Here is a 19,994-nt window from a genome sequence, read left to right on the forward strand (position 1 = left end):
CACACTTGAAATAATCTCATGCCGTTTGAACAAAATTGATCTTCTGGGCATAAACATATATAAAGAACATTGCCAATGCTAGCCTTTTTTAAAAGTAACATTATGTTGTTCCTGTAGTATGAATAAAAGGGTATATAATCTTATTCCCCTTGCATTCTTTTCACAGGTTAGAATCTTATGCAAGCTTTGAGAGAAAAGTATTATTTTTCTCTACTTGAAAGAAATCACAATGGGAAAAAGCAAGTACTTGAAAATTTCAATTACAAGTTCAGTTCTGCATGATTGCATTAGGTGCAATGCATAATAGTCAAACCTCAGTAAAACAGTTGGCAGTCTGCCTCCCTTGATCTTCAAAAATGACATCATCTCAGGAATTGCTAGAATGCCAGCTTCTTGGATTGAAATGTCCTGGTGAGAGCTAAAGCTACAAAAAACTGACAATAGAAAAGCTGAGATATCAACTTTGGCCTTTTGGTGGGGTGGGGGAAGGCCCCAACGTTGTCACACAGCACACTGAATACTCTTGAGGGTACATGATTAGAAAATGGAGCACATCTGTATCTATATCTAATTATTTACATAGATAAATATGCTGCCTTTAGAGAAGGAGGAAGCACAGCATAGCATCTTGATTCTATTACAAATGCAAAAGAAATGGAATAATCCACCACGGATTATTTTAAAAAGGGAAGAATTCATGGCGATTCATAATACTTAGTTCAAATGTCAAACAAAACAGCAAAGTTGTGAACAATGGAGTATACATTATGTATATTCGTACATTTTTTGAAAATATAATAGATATAGCTGCATTAAAAAGATTGTATATCAGGGATAGTTACATATACACCCTCTCCTCGTTTAGTGACCACTATCTGTTCCTTAAATTAGCGAAATGGTCGCTAAGCAAAATGGTCACTAAACGAACGTGATGAGACAGAGAGAGAGAGACGCTGCAAAGATCACTGGTTGCTGCATCTCATTTAGATATAGTTCCCTTGTACAGCTATGCCAGCTTACTCTCTCTGGCATGCTTTGTTGTTGTCAGGCACAGAAATTTGGGCATAAGTGCACATTAGTCAGAAAATAACTTTTCCCCACCATTTTTACTGTTGTATTTGTGAACAGTCACTACACTTAATAGCTGCTAAATGAGGAATGGCTGTAATAGGACTGCAAATTCTTCAAAAGAGATTCTTTGGACTGCATCAGAGCATACAAAACAATTCTTTTCACATCATTAAAGCAGCTGCATTTTTTTCCAGGCTCAGGCAGCTGCTTTGGAACTTACTATCAGCTGTCTCTTCGTAGATATAATTTGTGCATTTTTCTGTATTTTTTCTGTATTTAGTAAAAAAAATAATTCTCAGAAAATCTGATGAAATGAAATAAATGAACACATGCAGTCATAGGCAGGGGCAAATAACGAAGTGTATGTCACAATGTTTATGATGCAAAATACAATATTGGGACACAAGTACAAAATGCTTTATAATGTTCATTTTTGCATCATCAGAGTTTGTACTGATACCTATGCATACAACAGTGACACAAATCAAAATTCTGCTATGACTGGATGTAGCTGTTCTCACCCAGCAGGAATTTATGTTGCTACTGCCTGTTCTTCAGTCAGGGGATGCCCACCTCACTTGGAATCTGGATGGGTCAGATTCCTTTTTTCCAGGAATAGATTTAATTTATAGACAGGATTAAATCGTGCTCATGCAACCTCTCCCAACCCATGGACCTTGTCAGGCCCCATGGTATATGGAGGAACTGAGAGGAATGAAATGGATCAAGAGACGTCTAGAGCATCGCTGGTGGAAGATGAAGAATGAATCCAACTGGACACGGGTAAGACCTGCTATTAAAGCCTACCTCATGGCAATTCGTGAGGCAAAGAGGCAATACTTCTCCGCAAGAATTGCATCTGCAGATAATTGCCTGGCGACTCTTTTTAAGCCGACCATCTCCTTCTTGGTAAGGAGGATTCGGGGGTGTTCCTGCAGGGGTGCGCGGAGGAATTTGCAGATTTTCTGACAGATAAAATCACTCAGATTCGTTCCCAGTTGGATGCCAGCATGGATAATGGCCTGGTGGAGATGCCAAGGGTAGGTTCTTGCCCAGTTATCTGGGAAAACTTTGACCCTGTTGCTCCTGAGGAAGTGGACAGGGCCCTAGGGACTGTGAGCTCGGCCACCTGTGTGTTGGATCCATGTCCCTCCTGGCTAGTAATAGCCTCCCAAAGGTTGGTTGGTACTGGCGATGACTAATGCAACTCTGGAGGAAGGGGTTGTGCCCCAGCCTTTTAAAGAGGCTGTGGTTTGCCCCCTCCTTAAGAAGCCATTGTTGGATCCCACCCTGATGGACAGTTTTATTCCTGTCTCCAACTGCCCCTTTTTGGGGAAGGTTGTTGAGAAGATGGTCGCACTGCAGCTCCAGAGGATCCTGGATGAAACGGATTATCTGGACCCCTTTCAGTCAGGATTCAGGCCTGGATATGGGACAGAAACAGTATTGGTCATGCTTTTTGATGATCTCTGGCAGGAGCAGGATGGAGGGTGTGCAACCATCCTGGCTCTACTTGACCTCTTGGCGGCTTTCGATACCATCAACCATGGTATCCTTCCGGAGCAGCTTCAGGGGTTGGAGGTGGGGGGCACTGTGTTGTCCTGGTTTACCTCCTTCCTCCAGGGCCATTTCCAGTCGGTATTGATCGAGGGCAAGAGGTCCTGCCCTTGGCCCCTGCTTTGTGGGGTGCCACCGGGGTCAGTGCTCTTTCCGCTCCTGTTTAACATCTACATGAAGATGCTGGTTGAGATCATTCATCACCATGGGGTGAGATATCAGTACGCTGATGATACTCAGTTGTACATCTCTGCCCATGGTGAGTTAAGTGATGCCCTCTGCCCTCTCCTGGTGCCTGAAGGCTATTGAGGTCTGGATAGGGAGCAACAGGTTGAAGTTGAACCCTGGCAAGACAGAATGGCTGTGGGTCAGGGCTCTTTGGTATCCAGAGAATTACCATCTTTAGTTTTGGATGGGGTTGCACTGCCCCAGACAGACCCGGTGCATAATCTGGGGGTTCTCCTGGACTCACAACTCCTACTCAAAGAGCAGGTGGCAGTCGTGGCCAGAAGAATCTTTGCACAACTATGTGTTGTGCGCCAGCTACACCCATTCCTGGACCAACAGGCCCTTCTCATAGTCACCCACGCCCTAGTCACCTCCCATTTGGACTATTGTAATGTGCTGTACATGGGGCTGCCCTTGAAAAGTATCTGGAAGCTTCAATTGGTTCAAAATGCAGTGGCCCACATAGTTTTGCGCAAGCCTAGACTTGTCCATGTGTCAGCTCTTTTGTGGGAGCTGCATTGGTTGCCAATTTGCTTCTGGGTCCAATTCAAGGTGTTGGTTATCATCTTTAAAGCCCTACATGGCTTGGGGCCAGGTTATTTGCAGGACCCCAGATGTGACTTTCCCCAGTCACATTTACCCGGCCCACCAGAGCGGGAAAGCAGGGCATGTTGTGGGTCCCTTCAGTTAGGGAGGTACTTTGTGTGGGACCAAGGAAAAGGACCTTCTCCATAGTAGCTCCCTCCCTTTGGAACATCATCCACCCAGATATAAGATTGGCTACCTCCTTGCTCCTGTTCCAGAAGGCCCTGAAGACGTGGTTCTGTCAATAGGCCTGGGGACCCCAGGCTGCTTCGGAGCCAATCAAGTAGCTGGTATGAATGTGTTTGCTGCCGCCGGGAGGTGTCTATTGTGTTTTTATGGTTTTTAATTCTGTAAGCCGCCTGGAGTCATTGTGTGTGAGCTGGGCGGCCTTATAAATCTGTTACATACATACATACATACATACATACATAGAGCAAGCAAGCAAGCAAGCAAAATTTTAAACAACAAAGCATGTAATAACCATTATTAAAAATAAATAATAAATATAGCTTACTACCATATATTGTTAATCTATCAAATCTTATTTATATCCAAAATTTCCTTACAGCCATTATGAATTAACAATATTTTGCAACCTTTTAATTTTTTATAAAATAATAAGAAACATTCTCTTCCATAGAACAGTCAGAGCAATTAATAAGTAGCATGATAACAATTCAGCACATCATATACAATGTATAGCTTAACAAAATATACAGTACAGTGTTGATTCAACTTCACCCTCCATGTAATGGCAGCTCTGAAAAGGGAAAGTTAGTGTATCTCCCTAAGAACTATTGCTGGTAGACCATTAAATTGGTGAGAGTAAATGTTCTTCTGTGAGGAGAGGACAGGATGTAATATGAGTACTTACGAATAGAAAAAGGCTTGTTCAAAAGGCCAATGTTTCAGCCATGATAAATTCTGCTCCTGTCCTTCTATAAATCTAAATCCAATACATGCTGCTTGGCCTCTTGTAAAGCCCTCTCAGGCCCTAGAATTATCAAAAATTGAGTCAAGAATCTGCAATAAACCAGGTCTGAGTTAGTTTTTTGTTTTAACGTGTCATTGAGGAATAACTGTGTTAAAGATCTCTCCCCCCAAATTAATTTTAACTGATGTTTCAATTGGCAGATCTTCATGCAGGGCTCTATTGATATGCAAACTAGCTCCAAACCTGAGATTTGCAATGAGGGCCATTTAGCACTGCTCTATAAAGTTTGGACTGAATTACACCCAAGTCTTTTATTTCTGTACAGCACAAACCTGCACATCACAGAATATGAGGCCTAACACTGTGGGCCTGAATAGCATGACTGTGGTGGGAACCTAATTACTTCCATGGTGGTTGGAATCTAATTATTGCATTGGAAGTTTTTTGCTCCTTTCAACTAGAAGATTGAAAAATAATTCCTTAGCATTTAAGGTCTTAATTTGCCCAATATGATTGATATTAAGTTCCCACTTTCCCACGATTTTACTACAATTAATTTCTCATTTTTCTCCCCTACAATACGTGCCTAAGGCTTGCAGATTTGCTGGAAGTCAGACTTCTGTCAGGGAGAGAATGACCACATCATCCATGTAAGGCAAAACAGATATTGGTTTATTAGCTAGCACTGAAGGATGTAATACAGTGTTTGTTAAGGCTTGAACCAAAGAATTGATGTAACCAGTGAAGGCACCAGATTACAATTTTAATTCTTCCTAGAGTAGAAAAGAGATCTCCACTTGTTCTACTTCTGCCTTGCAAGTATTCTCATAGAGCATCATAATTAAACTAGTAAAGCAGTAATCCACAGAAGTGTTACCTCCACAATCTTTCCACAGAGATAGAATCAAAAGCCGCCCTCAGATTTATGAAGGCAGCATAAAGGTACCTCAACACTGAAAGGAATATTTTTACACCATTTAGTTTAGAATAATATATGAACTATGGCAGATCATTCTGTTCTGATCAGCCAAGACTTGCTCTTATTCTTAGCAAGTCAGTGGGTTTCTCATGCATATGTTTAGCATATAGGTGAGATTAGCCCCATCGCTCCTAGCCTTCCGGAGGAAGCTGAAGACCTGGCTCTGCCACCGGGCTTGGGGCAGGGAGGAGAATCGCCATACTTGGGGTTGGCTAGTGCCTTGAAGTGCCCCTCCTACATAATGACCTAAGGAGATCACAGCCATCTGGATTTTATTAGATGGGGTAGTTGAGAAATTGTTTTAGAGGGATTTTATTGGAATTTTATTATATATTTATGGTTTTATATTGTAAACCACCCAGAGTCCCTCCGGTCAGAGGAGATGGGTGGACAAATAAATAAATATAATTTACTGATAACTTTTAAGAGACAGAAATTAGCAGGACTAGATGTATAACTTTTCTTGAAGACAGGGGCTCTAATAGAACACAGTAGAGCTTTTAGCTAAGATCAAGTTTAGTATCCAGGAATAAGCTTTTAAATAATGGATACCAGACCCAAGAGTTTTTGGAATATGTGTTACTGAGGACAAAAAAAAATGGAGTAGGAAAGAGTAAAGAATTATGAATAGCAACAAAGGAAGAAGTTAGAAAATGGGTCAGTTATTTAAAATTGCAGGAAGCTCAGATCTGCATACCAAGGTTAGTAGTCAACCTTACCAAAGGAAGAGCTAGAGGGACAGAGAATATATACAAAACTACTCAAAACTGAAAAGAAATAAAGTCTCCCTTATATTATTTGTCAACTTTATCTTACTGTTCGTATTTCCTAGGACCTTTTTTAATACTGGACCTCACTTCCTAGGCCCAGTCAGACTAAAATGACTTCTTAAGGTCTTTGGTTTTCTGAGAATTCTAGCTAAGATAATTCAGGTACAAAGACATTCTCACTTCCTCTCTTCCAGAATCCTGTTCTCCTGTCTCTCAATAGAGGTGAATAGTTGGGTTACAGTTGGCTTATATTCCCTACAGTAACCTGTATACTTATTCAGTAATATACCCAGTATCAGAACAATACAAAGAGTATTGGATGCTGCTGTCAGAGAGAGGTGGGCATTTATGTTTCTGAAGTGGCCACAGAGGGGGCAATAAGAGGTCAAAGTCAAAATATAAAATAGGGAGTAGAGAGATACCGATAGAGAGTATCAAAATATAAATACAGTAGTGATAATAAACATAAACAAACAGGAATTTTAAGGTTTGCATTATTCATAGATTTTTTTTCCTGCCATATCTTTATCTCCAATCCAATAAAAGAGAAACAAAATCAAATTAATGCCAATGCTTGTGCTTATTTTTTTATATTCATAGAATTGATTTTTTCCAAGGAATTGGGTATTTATATTCATGAACTCAGTAAAAAAGTGACCAAAAGAGCTGCCAAACTGAAGGAACAAGGTGAGTTAATATTCTGGCAAAAGATACATTACAGTGGCTAGAGGATATTTTTTGAAACAGGTCAGAAACTATAAGGGAAAAAAGATGCTAATATTTCAGGTTAATTTTTTACCACAAATGATATTTTAACTATTTGCCTAGAATATGCTTTACTGCTACAGAGAAGAAAACTGAACTTGAAAACTTATTATGACCTTAAAGACATAAAGAAAAATGTGGAGTCGTTGATTAGATCTATGCTGGCCTATTCATAAAGCTACAGGCTGGACTGATCCAGATGGGGCTGAGCTTTTCTTTCCCTTTACAGGATGGCAATTTTCTGGCAGAAAAAAATATTGTGGCTGTAGGAACAACAGTGTACATAAAGTGAAAAGCAAAGGATATAAACCGTAAAGAGGATTAGCCAGTTTCTTGAAAAGGCCAAGAGGCTACAAGCTGTCCATCTGCCCATCCAATATATGCATTAGATTAAGTTGCCATTTGATGGAGACAAATAATTGCAATGGTAAGTCTTCATTTTAAACCTAAGCAATATTCAGTCAACCTTTTATCATAAAGAACACTTTTTGTTACAATAAAATAGCATTTAAAGCTTGTAATCAATCGTTTTACAGATCTGAAACTAGAACCATGTGAAACTTTATTTATACATGGTAAAATTCATATAAAATCACAGAATTCTTTAGATGTACCAGCATTGCCAAATCATTAAAAAAGCCCATTGTTTCTGTCTTATAGAAATATTTTGTACCAACAATCCTTTTTGTCATTTATTTCCATTAATCTCATTAGAAACTGCCTCTGAATACTTCATATAGAATCTATTTATTAATTTTAAGCACTTCACTATATAAGTCAAAGCAGTCATTCAAGTCCTTCCCACCAATAGCTTCACTATTTCATGTAATCTCCAGATTTTATTATCCATGGTTAGGAAATAAAACAAGGTAAGGAAAGTATGTGCTTGCTTTGGCAGCACATATACTAAAGTTGTAATGATACAGAGAAGTTTAGAATGGCCCCTGCACAAGGATGACACACAAATTTGTGAAGAGTTCCATATTTTGAAGTCTGGGCTAGTTTGGTGTAGTGGTTAAGGCAACTGGGAGACCGTGAGTTCTAGTCCTGCCTTAGGCACAAAGCCAGCTTGGAGACCTTGGGCCAGTCATTCTCTCTCAGCCCTAGGAAGCAGGCAAGGGCAAGCCCCTTCTGAAATCTTGCCAAGAAAACTGCAGGGACTTGTTGAGGCAGTCGCTGGGAGTCAACACTGACTTGAAGGTGCACACATGGAAAGTATGCAAAACATGGCTTCTGGAATTATTTCCAGTCCTTTTGCCTGCAGTGGCCTACAGGAGGTGTCTGTTTTCTTCTGTAGAATGAAGGAACATATGCTGGTTTGCATGGGTACACTGAGAAGCTGCATACCCTGACTCTTGATCACATGACTAGGAGAGAGATGATAGGGTGGCTCAGAATGAAGGAATCAGCAGCATTTTGAGCCACAGCCCATCTGCATCTCCCTGAGCTGCTTGTTGGCGGGGATCTTTCTCCCCACCCCTAACCTTTTCTGGCCCATTTTTTAACTTGACCCTTCTTTTGCTGGCTTTTCCTACCATACCAAATTTGTTCAGTTTTTGGAGAATTATTCTGCAAATGGCCAGACAGAGTCCCGGCCCGTTTTATATAGTTTCACACAGTGCTCCATTGGGTTGAAAAGAATTTTACTTTACTGTAATCGCCCCAGCTTGAATAGTTGTTAATAAAAGGCCTATTATAAAAGGTCCTCATAATAGTATCAGCATTAAAATATATATCAAATCCATTGGCATAAACAGTTTCCTATCAGTCCTTGACTAGCACCACCAAATTGCATCATGATCACATGATTGATAGGAGCTTTTGGTGAATGCAAGGTAGAGGAGGAGGACAAGTAGCTGCAGTAGTTTTATTTTTCATATGCTCATAACAGGGTGCAGTTCAAAAAATAAAGTACAATACAAAAAAGGATACAATAATTCACTACAATCCAATTTAAGATCACAACTAAAATAACTTGAATGGCCTATAACATTTGAAACAATCATTCAAAGCTGTATCTAAATAACAGTACATTCCAGCATAGAATTAATATTCAAACTCAGATGTATTTATAGTAGAAGTTGATTCTAGAGGACTGGAGCTAATGGGAAGGAACTCTTACCTATGATGTGGCTATTTTAGTACAAGAAGGTACCAGTTGACCCTGACTAGATACTAGGGTCAAGGGCACAGGCACATGAGCTACAGGCAGATTTCTTTGTGCAAGGCCTGATGAGTCAAGGCCAGCAACTTTTCCTTTCAGAAAAATCCAGTCAACGTAGGAATTGGCAACATAGGGAAGTAGGACTAGTTCAAAGCAATCTAGAGAGAGCAATTGGGTAATCTGGCTAGCAGACTGCTGCAGTAACCCAACTTCTTTGTCCTCTCTATGTGGAGCAACCAATGGATCTCATGAATGTTCATTAAAGGGAAGTAACAATTTTTGATTAAGAACTTTAAAGAAAGTCCCCCACTGATGTGGATTCTTAGGTTCCTTACTACCAAGGATGTCCATAGCTGGCAGCCAGAAAACAGAAAAAAGGCAGAAATAGAAGGGGTGGGATGATTAAGATGGAAAACAACAATCTCTACCTTGTCCATGTTCAGTTTGAGATGGTGAGAACACTTTTAGTCCAAGATCCAACCAAACCAATTGAAAGAGAAGTCTATAACCTGGGATCCAGAGTACACCTGATGTAAATATGTAAAAACAAAGCAATTGTTTGGTACAAAATGAGCAATTTGAAATAATTTGGAATGCCCACTCTGCAATGCAGCCATCTTGTTATAAAAGATGGGCATATGCTATGGCTGTAAATAGTTTTGACACAGTGTATATAAACTGTGCACCTCTGGAAAAGTAGAATGATGTTATGGCCAAAGGAGATTTTTGAGCATTTTGAATTGCATGGTCCAGGTGGGTATTCTGTCTCCCTGTTATCTGAAAAACTACATCTAAGTATTTAAAAAATTGTACTTTATTACTTGCATGGCATCCAGTTGCCAAGTATGGACCTTAGGGATTTGGAGAGCATCAAGCAATCCCCAAGGCCTTCTCTCTATAATATGGATCAATGGAGTGCAAAGCTCTTCCTATGCAGTATCTACTGACATTGCGGACAGGATTACTGCATTGTCAGCATAAAGTAACACTGATATATGTCTGCTTGTGAGCCTTGGAGGGTAGTAAGCAAGATTGCTGATGTATGGAACCAGTGAGTTTATAAAATAATTGAGAAGTGTAGAGACCAAGATATAGCCCTTTGTGAGATGACCTGACTTTGAGCTGCAAGTCTTTATAAAGTCTAAAGGACAAAAGTATTAGTTATTTGTCAACAGAGGAGCTTTTAAGCTTGTTCCACAGCTTTCTGAAACCGAATCAAATGCAGATCTAAAATGGATAAATACAACATATAACAGCAAGATTTGGTAGTATATTTCTAAGAGTTGTAGTATCATAGCTTGATCAAAGGACAGCATGATGTATTGATGCCTGCCTGCTCTTCCTGGCGTATGTGAAAGGGGAAAGGTCCCCTGTGCAAGCACTGAGTCATGTCTGACCCTTTGGAGGGACGTCGCTTTCGCGACATTTTCTTGGCAGATTATAGCGGGGTGGTTTGCCATTGCCTTCCCCAGTCGTCACCTTCCCCGGCAAGCTGGGTACTCATTTCATCGACCTCGGAAGGATGGAAGACTGAGTCGACCTGAGCTGGCTACCTGAGAATCCAGCTTCTGCTGGGATTGAACTCGGGTTGTGGGGAGAGTTTTGGTTGCAATACTGCCGTCTACCACTCTGTGCCACACGAGGCTCTTCAATTCAATTCAGTTCAATTCAGTTCAGTTCAGTTCAGTTCAATTATTCAATCCAATCCAATCCAATTCAATTGGTATACCCTCCAATAATTTCCCCTCTAGATGTTTGGCATATGTTTTGTTAATTATACTTAGCAAACAGGTTGGTAGCTTGCTGACTCTTGTTGGTTACCTTTTTTGAAGATTGGAATAACTATGGCCAAGCTCCAGTTTTTGAGTTTAAAGATATGTGGTCAATTATTATAAAGACAAGCCAGAACAAAGGACCACCACTCCAAATTCATTTTTATTATTTCTACAGAACTGAAGTCCAATCCTGAAACCTTGGCAGGTTTTAGACGATTAATTACAGTCTTCGTTTCTGAGCATTTAACTGGTGTCACTGTGAGAGAGTGTTGGCTTCAGGAAGAAAATCAGATATTCCAGCCTATACATAAAGAAAGGATAGTCATGCCAAATTCCTGCTGGTGTAAGGGAAGACAGACTAGAGTTGTTATTAGGGCTGGAGCGATGAGACACCAGAAAGGGAAGGAAGAGAAATGTATGTACCTAGGATGTAGATGGATGCTAATAACAGTATCGATGCTATTATGATTTTGATTACTGATGTTGATTATTAATATTATATACCGTATGCTGTATATTTAATGTATACTGCTTTTGTAAGCTACTTAGATTTGTTTTGGAAGCAGCATAAAATCACTTGTAAAATAATTAATTAATAACATTGATCATGGAAAGGTATTATTTCATTCCCTTTCTGGGGAAGGTTGTTGAGTGAATTGTGGGTATTTGGCTGCAGGTAACCCTAGAAGAATTAGATTATCCAGATCTTTTTCAGCCAGGGTTCAGGCCCTGCTATGGGATAGAGATGGCATTAACTGTTCTAGTGGGTTACCTTTGTTGGGATCTTGATTGGCCCTATTGGACCTTTTGACTGCTTTTGATACCATCAACTCTGGTATTCTCCTGGACTGACTGCAAGGGTTGTTCTGACTACAGAAACACTATATTGCAATAGTTTTGTTCCTATATCAGTATGTAATTTCAGTCAGTGATGGTGGCCACTCTCATGTGGGGTGTCCTTAGGGTTACTCCTCTTCCCCTTTTTGTATCTAGGTGAAGCTGATGAGAGATGTCATCCAGCTGATCAGAATGTGATAATAGTTGTCAACTTATGACCACTCATTCAGCAACCGTTCAAAGTTAAGATGGTGCTGAAAAAAGTGACTTATGACCAGTCCTTGCGCTTATGACTGTCACAACGTCCCTGCAGTCACATGATCAAAATTCAAGCACTTGGCAACTGGCATGTATTTACAATGGTTGCAGCATCCCAGGGTCACATGATCACTATTTGCAACCTTACCAGCCAGCTTCTGATGAGCAAAATCAATGAGGAACCATGTGATTCACTTAACAACTGTGTGGTTCGCTTAATGACCATGGTGGTTCACTTAATGACTGTGGTGATTCGCTTAACGACTGCCGCAAAAATGTGAAATTGGGTGTGGTCACGTGATGCCTCACTTAACAACCGCATCACTTAACAATGAATTTTCCCGTCCCTATTGGAGGAGAAGCTGCTGTTTATTGAGGAAGGGCAAATATGTGAATATCCAAAGTTGAACCAACAATAGCAGAATAGTTAGGAGAAATACACTAAAAATGTTCTACTAAAAACAATATTAAGAGAAAAGGGATTAGCAATCAGAGTAGTATATCATAAAATTCAAATATTTTAATTTTATTTTAAATAATATTTTAAAAACAAAGCAATAAAATCATCCAGCAGGGATTTGGGGATTATAAACTTCTCTTACAATCCTCCATCAAACCTGAGAAGAATGTAGCATAATAACTGGCATGGCATGTTCAACCAAGACATAAACACCTTGAAGGAGTTCATAAGTAACCCAGAGTTAATGCTGAGGCTGGGCTATTTCTGACTATCCATACCCAGCCAGGTTCAGTTGTTCTTAATTATTCTTTGCCTGAGTTTGCATGCCACCATGCAAAACCTGGCTGCCTTGCATGCTATTTCAGGATTAAGGTCAGAATAATAATGTAGCTCAATTTGTAAAAATCCAGGTCACCGATATATTAAACTGAAAAACCTCATGAAATTCTAAAACCAATAATTAAACCAGTAACACATCCTTTCACCTCAACTGGAAGACTCATCCACATGCTTGCCGTTTGATTTCAATGCTACTTTCAGCAGCAGGAAGAAGCATCCATTCATTTCACCTTTCTATTACTATTAATGGGTGTTTACTGCAGTCTGGTCTCTCACTGACTGAACACTGCTGTCTATACACAACAACTGATATTTATTTATTTTCTTTGAAAAATATTATGAGAGTTACCCTCTCCTTCTCTTTTTATCCCTCTCTCATTAAATTGCATATTTTAAGTTACACTAAAGTTAAGTTAGCTTAGGTTTTAAAAAATCCTTATGAGGAAAGGAAAAATGATAAAAATTGAAATCTATTGGGTACAACATTCCATATATTGTTGATTTCTGTCCTCTACATATCTGGAAAATATAGTTTACTTTGGCAACGATTGAGTTCACTGTTATTGTTTAATGAAGTAGATCATATGTGAGCATGTTCAGTGTTACAGTATTTTATGTCAGATCAGAAAGGATCAGACATGTCTTTATTATGACTGATTAAATCAGGTTTCTACAAAATTGGAAACAGTTTAACTTGCAGAACTGAATTACTACACAATGTAATGAAACCAATTCCTGGGGCTCCTACAAGAAAGATATTAGGCATGCAAAATTATTTCAGGTTTATTAAATGGCTCTTGACATGTTTTTTAAACTTCTCCTGGGTATTTTCACATATTCAACAAAAACAGACTATTTTTAGTTCTATTTTAACTTTTCCCAAAGGAACTGTATCTTCCTTTTTCATATTACTCTTTAGCAGATTAGAGAAAAAGAAAGAGAAGGAAGAAAGGGAGAAAAAGAAAAAAATTAAGCAATAATTTTGCATTGCTGTCTGCATTGGAATGATTTTGTTTGCATATTGATTTAGCTTGCACGTTATTATGAAACCTCTTTGACTTAAAATATGAAGAGCCACATTCTGGCAGAAGTTCCATCAAATCAAGTAAGAAAAAGCTGCTGGTAGGTTATAAATATTATAATCCACAGATGGTACTTTCCCCAAACAGGGCCATGGTGTGAGATGGATTCTGTTCAAATGCCTCTTCCAAGTCTCCACAAATTAATTGTAAATGGAAATTGTCAGTAGTGGCTTCAGATACATTTCCTTAAAAAGCTAAATGGTGGGGGTTTGCTTCCAATTCAAGGCCTCTTCTCTCAGGTGATCAGTAAACAATAATGCTACAGTATTAGTAGGTTCTGGCAGTGGCCTGGTAATTTACTCCTAGATGCAGATATTAACTCCTCACTGGAAATCATATTCACAGATATTGCAGCATTATGAGGCGGATTTTTATATACTTGCTTAATAATGAAAATACAATTTATTATTGTTTTGTATTAAAGAAACCATAACGTCTTACCTTGTTCTTAATTAACGGCACAGAATTCTTGCAAGATACAGTAGTTTAGATTTGCACTGTTTCTGCATCCAATTGTACGCTCTAAATGGATCAGAGCCTACAGCCATTGCCCTCAAAATCCAAAAGCAAAAACTGGCTTCCAATTGCAGCTTGACAGATTCTTTCTTATGTTATTTGATAATTACTTACTGGAGTTGTTGTAAGGATTACCTACATTATTTCACTGTTTGAAAAAAACAGCACAGTGATTAATGATATTTTTGATAATTTTCACCAGGGTGCTTGCATTTATGCCAATAGCAGTACTATTCAGTTCATCCAAAATGCAAAAGGTTAAGTTTTAAGGATGTCAGATTTCTGAAAATGTTTTAAAACAAACCGTTAAGCCAAAGAAAAGTAAGCCACTTAAAAGAAGGATCACACATTACAGGGTGTCTGCAGGATATGGTCAAAACAGTCAAGATGGTGGCTGTGATGGTACAATGCACATTAAAAAATGGCTGGAGCTCCAACTGCACCGTTGCAGCTGCCATCTTGACTGTTCTGACCATACCCGGCAGATCACTCGGACACATTATATTTGCCATGTATCTGTGTAATCAAACTTTTGAAAAGGATGTCCCTGAAATGGCTGTCCTTTAGCCTTTGCCTATTTGTTGCTTTTCAGTTTGTTGCTGATTAATTTTAACTGAGAAGAAAGAACAAATCAGACAAGCAGTATCATTTGCTTGAAATCAAAACAAGTTGGTCATGTGATCATTTTGCCTTCTGAAATGCTACAACACATGCTACAGACACTTTAGTTTGTAGTTTAGAAGTCATTCACATTACTTTTCAGTTCCACTGGGAAAAAAAGAATGCAGAAAATAAAATTCTGATCATTTCTCTGTATTTTAGTAAGTCACAGAACCTTAATATAATGTCACTGCATTTTCTGAGGTTATGAATAGCACATGAATAGTAATGATGAATGCTAACCGTTGAAAATCATACATTATCATCTAGCTAAATAACAATTAGGAAAACATCCGAAGCAAGTATCGTCTTTATTTAACTGATAATACAAAAAATAGAACAAACCCATACAGGTAGTCCTTGACTTATGACAATTGGGACCGAACTTCCATTGCTAAGTGAGGCAGTCATTAAGTGAGTTGTGCCAATGTTACAACCTTTTTTGCCATGATCGTTAAGCAAATCACGCATTGTTAAGTGAATCCAGCTTCCCCCATTGACTTTGCTTGTCAGAAGGCGGCTGGGAAGGTCGCAAACAACAATCACATGACCCTGGGATGCTGCAACCATCGTAAATACATGCATGTTTGACAAGTGTCTGAATTTTAATCACATGACCGTGGGGAAGCTGTGACGATCATAAGTGTGAGGATCGGTCATAAGTCACTTTTTCTAGAGCCATTGTAACTTGAAATGTTTGCTAAACGAATGGTCATAAGTCAAGGGCTATCTGTATATTGTCCTGTTAGACTATGCACCAGACAAGTTCTCAATGAATATTCTTCATTAAATAACTACAATAATTAAGTCCTTGACATGCGAAAATTTGGTGAAACAAGCCCAATTGGGCCACAGCAGGGCAGGGAACATGACTTTACACCAGAAAGATTGACTGGATCCAACTGGAATACAAGGCTGGAGGCAATGGTTCTAGAACTGGAACAGTGCTGGTCGGTACTGGTGCTGAATCACTGGCTCAACGGACCTGGAAGCAGAACTACAAGTTGCAGACAGGAATGAGCTGAGGACTTGGAACAGGACTCAAACTCGGAACAAAACTAGACCCAGCTGAGGGTTCTGGGCTAGACTGGGTAATCTGAACTGAAGGCTTGAAGACAAGGCTTGAAACTTGAAACTAGGCTGGATTCGGCTGGAAGCCCCAAACTAGGCTGGATTCTCTGGACTGGAGACTTGGAACTAGGCTGGAAACTAGGAACAAGGCTGGACTCAGCTGGAAGCCCTGGACTGGACTGGATTCTCTGGACTGCCAACCAGGAACAAGGCTGGATTCAGCTGGAAGCCCTGGACTGGACTGGAACACAGATCCAGAACAAGATAGATATGAAGTACCTGAACATGGCTGAGCATGCAAAGCATGGTTAGACGGGAGAGAGGACACATGGTGGCGCTGGAGTTTCAAGGCACGAAGAAGCTGCTTGGAAGATCATGGAGTTTCACGGCTGAAAGCAAGACTGAGACTGCTGGGCTCGGCGATCAAAGGATCCTCAATGGCAGAAGCAGGATGCAAGTCCTCTTTGGGGCAAAGCAAAGGCGCTGGTTCCTCCTCGGCAACAGACGCCGTCTCCGATGCAGGTAGGGAGTCTTCTTCCGAAGCTGCAGGCTTGTAGGATTGGTTGTTTCCAGCAGCCCGCTCTCCACATGGCTGCCTTTTATTCCATTCTTTGGCATGCTTGGAGTCTCCTGTAGCCAATCGGGTTGCTTTCTCCTGCGCACGCTTTTCGGCTTGTTGGCGTGCGCCGATTGGTGTATTCAAATCCTCGTCCGAATCTTGCCCAATCAGCACCGTGGATTCTTCCCACACTGCTGGTTCAGCCTGGAGCTTCATTTTCTCCATTTTGGGCTGGTAAGTTTCCAATTCCTCCTCTGACTCTGAAGAAGTTTCACTTTCCGAGTCAGAGGCAAGCTTGGTTCTGACATATATATTAACTGGTATTGAGTTGTAAAAACAGTTCAGCTGTTAGATTCCTGCTATTTTGAACCAACAACTCTCATTTCTAATGTCACATTTAGCTAAACCTAACCTAAGAACAGCCATGTTGGATCAGGCCCAGACCCATCATAATCCAGCATTTTGTTTCTCATAATGGCTATTTACAGTAGATGCCTCTCACCTGCAGATAAAGGAAGAAATGGAGACACGCCCCTCTCTTGCCATTGTTCCCTTGCAACTGTTTGGAGGCACCCTACACCCAACCTGAAAATGACCTGCCCTCCATGCATTTAACTGTTTGCCTTTATCCCAGTTAGTGTCCACACCATGTCTTATGGTTATAAGTTTGTTCTGAATTTCCTTCCAATCAGCTTCACTGCATGAGCAGTTTTCAGGAAATGGTCAGGTAACTCAAGAAACAAGACCTGAGAATACTACATGAAATGTTAATAGCTTAACTTTTTAATTCTACGCTGAAGTTAGGAAGTTGTAATTTGTACTTTAGAGAGGAGAGATGGGGTGGATCTCAATGTTATAATTAACCAGCTGCAAGACTATGAATTACATTACTCTGAAAGAGATCAAATGTCTTTGAGAATCTGTTCATAAAGTAAGTGCAGAGAAAAGGTGTTTTAGCTGTAGAGTTTAGCTCATTTGCAGATGAATTCTTCAGTCAAGGGCAAAAGCAGCCAAAGGTCTGCATTCCAGAAATATGAGTCATTAGAGCACAATAGGAGAAAAGCTGCAAGTAAAATGGGCTCAGGGAGAACTATCCAAGCCTCATTTTCTTGAGCATAAATGATTTATTCTAGGGCAACCATCAATCTTCTGTGAAAGAAGAAAGGGAAACATGTTACTGGATATAAATCAACTATTTATCTAGAAGATGGAAAAAGTATCTTTTCAGCAGACAGAGTTTCAATAAATTACTCCTGCATGCTAAATAAGGAGAAGGGCATTAATTTAACAAGAAGATGCCCACTATATCCAGAACTAGGGTCCAGCTTGATCTCAGTGAAATACATGCCTCAGACAGGATGTGAAGTAAAGTTTAAAGGCAACATGGATGAGAATGGTCCATTACTTATGAAAGGCATATTTCAATAAAATTTGATATTTTTGAAGTGGGGTATAAGAACAAAAACTGTTTAAATCTCTGGCACTGGGATACAGGGATTCAGATGCTGTTTGTATCTGGGAAAACTTAATCAAAGGATTGAAAATATGCAAAGCTGCATGTAAATCACTGTGCCCCTGCTTTTTAAAAGGGAATGGAACAAGACCAAGTTTTTCTGAAAGAAGAAAAAGAGTCAAAGAAGCCTGTTGGCCAATGTAAGTAATGACAAAATAGAGTAAAATAAACACACCAGAGGTATGACTTCCTTAGTTCAGGTAAATCATTTTGCAGGGCTCCTGCCTCCCAGGGACAGAGGCATTCACTGTAAGGGGTTTCCTGAAATCTCCCTTTCAGGACTGCAGTTTGCTGGACATGCAATGTGCAAAGTGGTACATAGGAAGACAGTAACACTAAAAGGCTGAAGAACTAAAAATAGCTACTCGAATACAGATGTATGGTCACAGCCTTCATTGGTCTGATGGCTCTGAGTAAGTGAATTATATCGGTGCAGTCATGGACTGTTCAATAAGCACTTAGGCTACATCATTAACTGTTATTGACCATCTGTGGGTGGATTTTACACATGATGTAACAAAATTCTGCTGTAGTAAAAATTATCTTGAACATCTAGTAAGCAGTGTAAATAAAACTAGTCAAAGTATCCCAGAAATTTAGATAAGAGATGGGTAATCAGTCGAAGATGAATGTCCTTGTAAAACCAGCAATAAAGGAGGACATGAGCTAGAGTTTCTAAGGAATTTTTCTGTATTTTCACTCCAAAATTGCTGTGGGGAGCACATTGAAAAGGACTACACCCTTTCTATATTGTTGTTTATTCATTTAGTCGCTTCCGACTCTTCGTGACTTCATGGACCAGCCCACGCCAAAGCTTCCTGTCGGTCGTCAACACCCCCAGGGATGAGTCCGTCACCTCTAGAACATCATCTATCCATCTTGCCCTTGGTCGGTCCCTCTTCCGTTTGCCTTCCACTCTCACTAGCATCAGCATCTTCTCCAGGGTGTCCTGTCTTCTCATTATGTGGCCAAAGTATTTCAGTTTGGCCTTTAATATCATTCCCTCAAGTGAGCAGTCTGGCTTTATTTCCTGGAGGATGGACTGGTTTGATCTTCTTGCAGTCCAAGGCACTCTCAGAATTTTCCTCCAACACCACAGTTCAAAAGCATCGATCTTCCTTCTCTCAGCCTTCCTTATGGTCCAGCTCTCGCAGCCATATGTTACTACGGGGAACACCATTGCTTTAACTATGCGGACCTTTGTTGTCAGTGTGATGTCTCTGCTCTTGACTATTTTATTGAGATTTGTCATTGCTCTTCTCCCAAGGATTAAACGTCTTCTGATTTCCTGACTGCAGTCAGCATCTGCAGTAATCTTCGCACCTAGAAATACAAAGTCTTTCACTGCTTCTACATTTTCTCCCTCTATTTGCCAGTTATCAATCAAGCTGGTTGCCATAATCTTGGTTTTTTTGAGGTTTAGCTGCAAGCCAGCTTTTGCACTTTCTTCTTTCACCTTCATCATAAGGCTCCTCAGTTCCTCTTCGCTTTCAGCCATCAAAGTGGTATCATCTGCATATCTGAGATTGTTAATGTTTCTTCCAGCGATTTTAACTCCAGCCTTGGATTCCTCAAGCCCAGCATGTCGCATGATGTGTTCTGCGTACAAGTTGAATAGGTAGGGTGAGAGTATGCAGCCCTGCCGCACTCCTTTCCCAATCTTAAACCAGTCCGTTGTTCCGTGGTCTGTTCTTACTGTTGCTACTTGGTTGTTATACAGATTCTTCAGGGGGCATACAAGATGACTTGGTATCCCCATACCACTAAGAACTTGCCACAATTTGTTATGGTCCACACAGTCAAAGGCTTTAGAATAGTCAATAAAACAGAAATAGATGTTTTTCTGAAACTCCCTGGCTTTTTCCATTATC

At 40.0% G+C, this 19,994-nt stretch overlaps 1 protein-coding gene and 1 non-coding gene across 2 annotated transcripts in view; one reads left to right on the forward strand and one right to left on the reverse strand.

Moving 5' to 3' along the window:
- Positions 1–19,994, reverse strand: part of HS6ST3 (heparan sulfate 6-O-sulfotransferase 3) — a 110,785-nt gene that overhangs the window by 32,157 nt on the left and 58,634 nt on the right. The window contains exon 6 of the mRNA XM_063304645.1: positions 8,949–8,990. Coding sequence (XP_063160715.1) covers positions 8,949–8,990 — 42 coding nt within the window. The remainder of the gene's footprint in view (positions 1–8,948; positions 8,991–19,994) is intronic.
- On the forward strand, positions 7,772–7,878 carry LOC134499397 (U6 spliceosomal RNA). The gene has a single exon (XR_010068124.1). It is a non-coding gene; the product is annotated as a U6 spliceosomal RNA (small nuclear RNA).

The sequence above is a fragment of the Candoia aspera genome, chromosome 5 (assembly GCF_035149785.1).
Source record: "Candoia aspera isolate rCanAsp1 chromosome 5, rCanAsp1.hap2, whole genome shotgun sequence".
Taxonomy (NCBI): Eukaryota; Metazoa; Chordata; class Lepidosauria; order Squamata; family Boidae; genus Candoia; species Candoia aspera.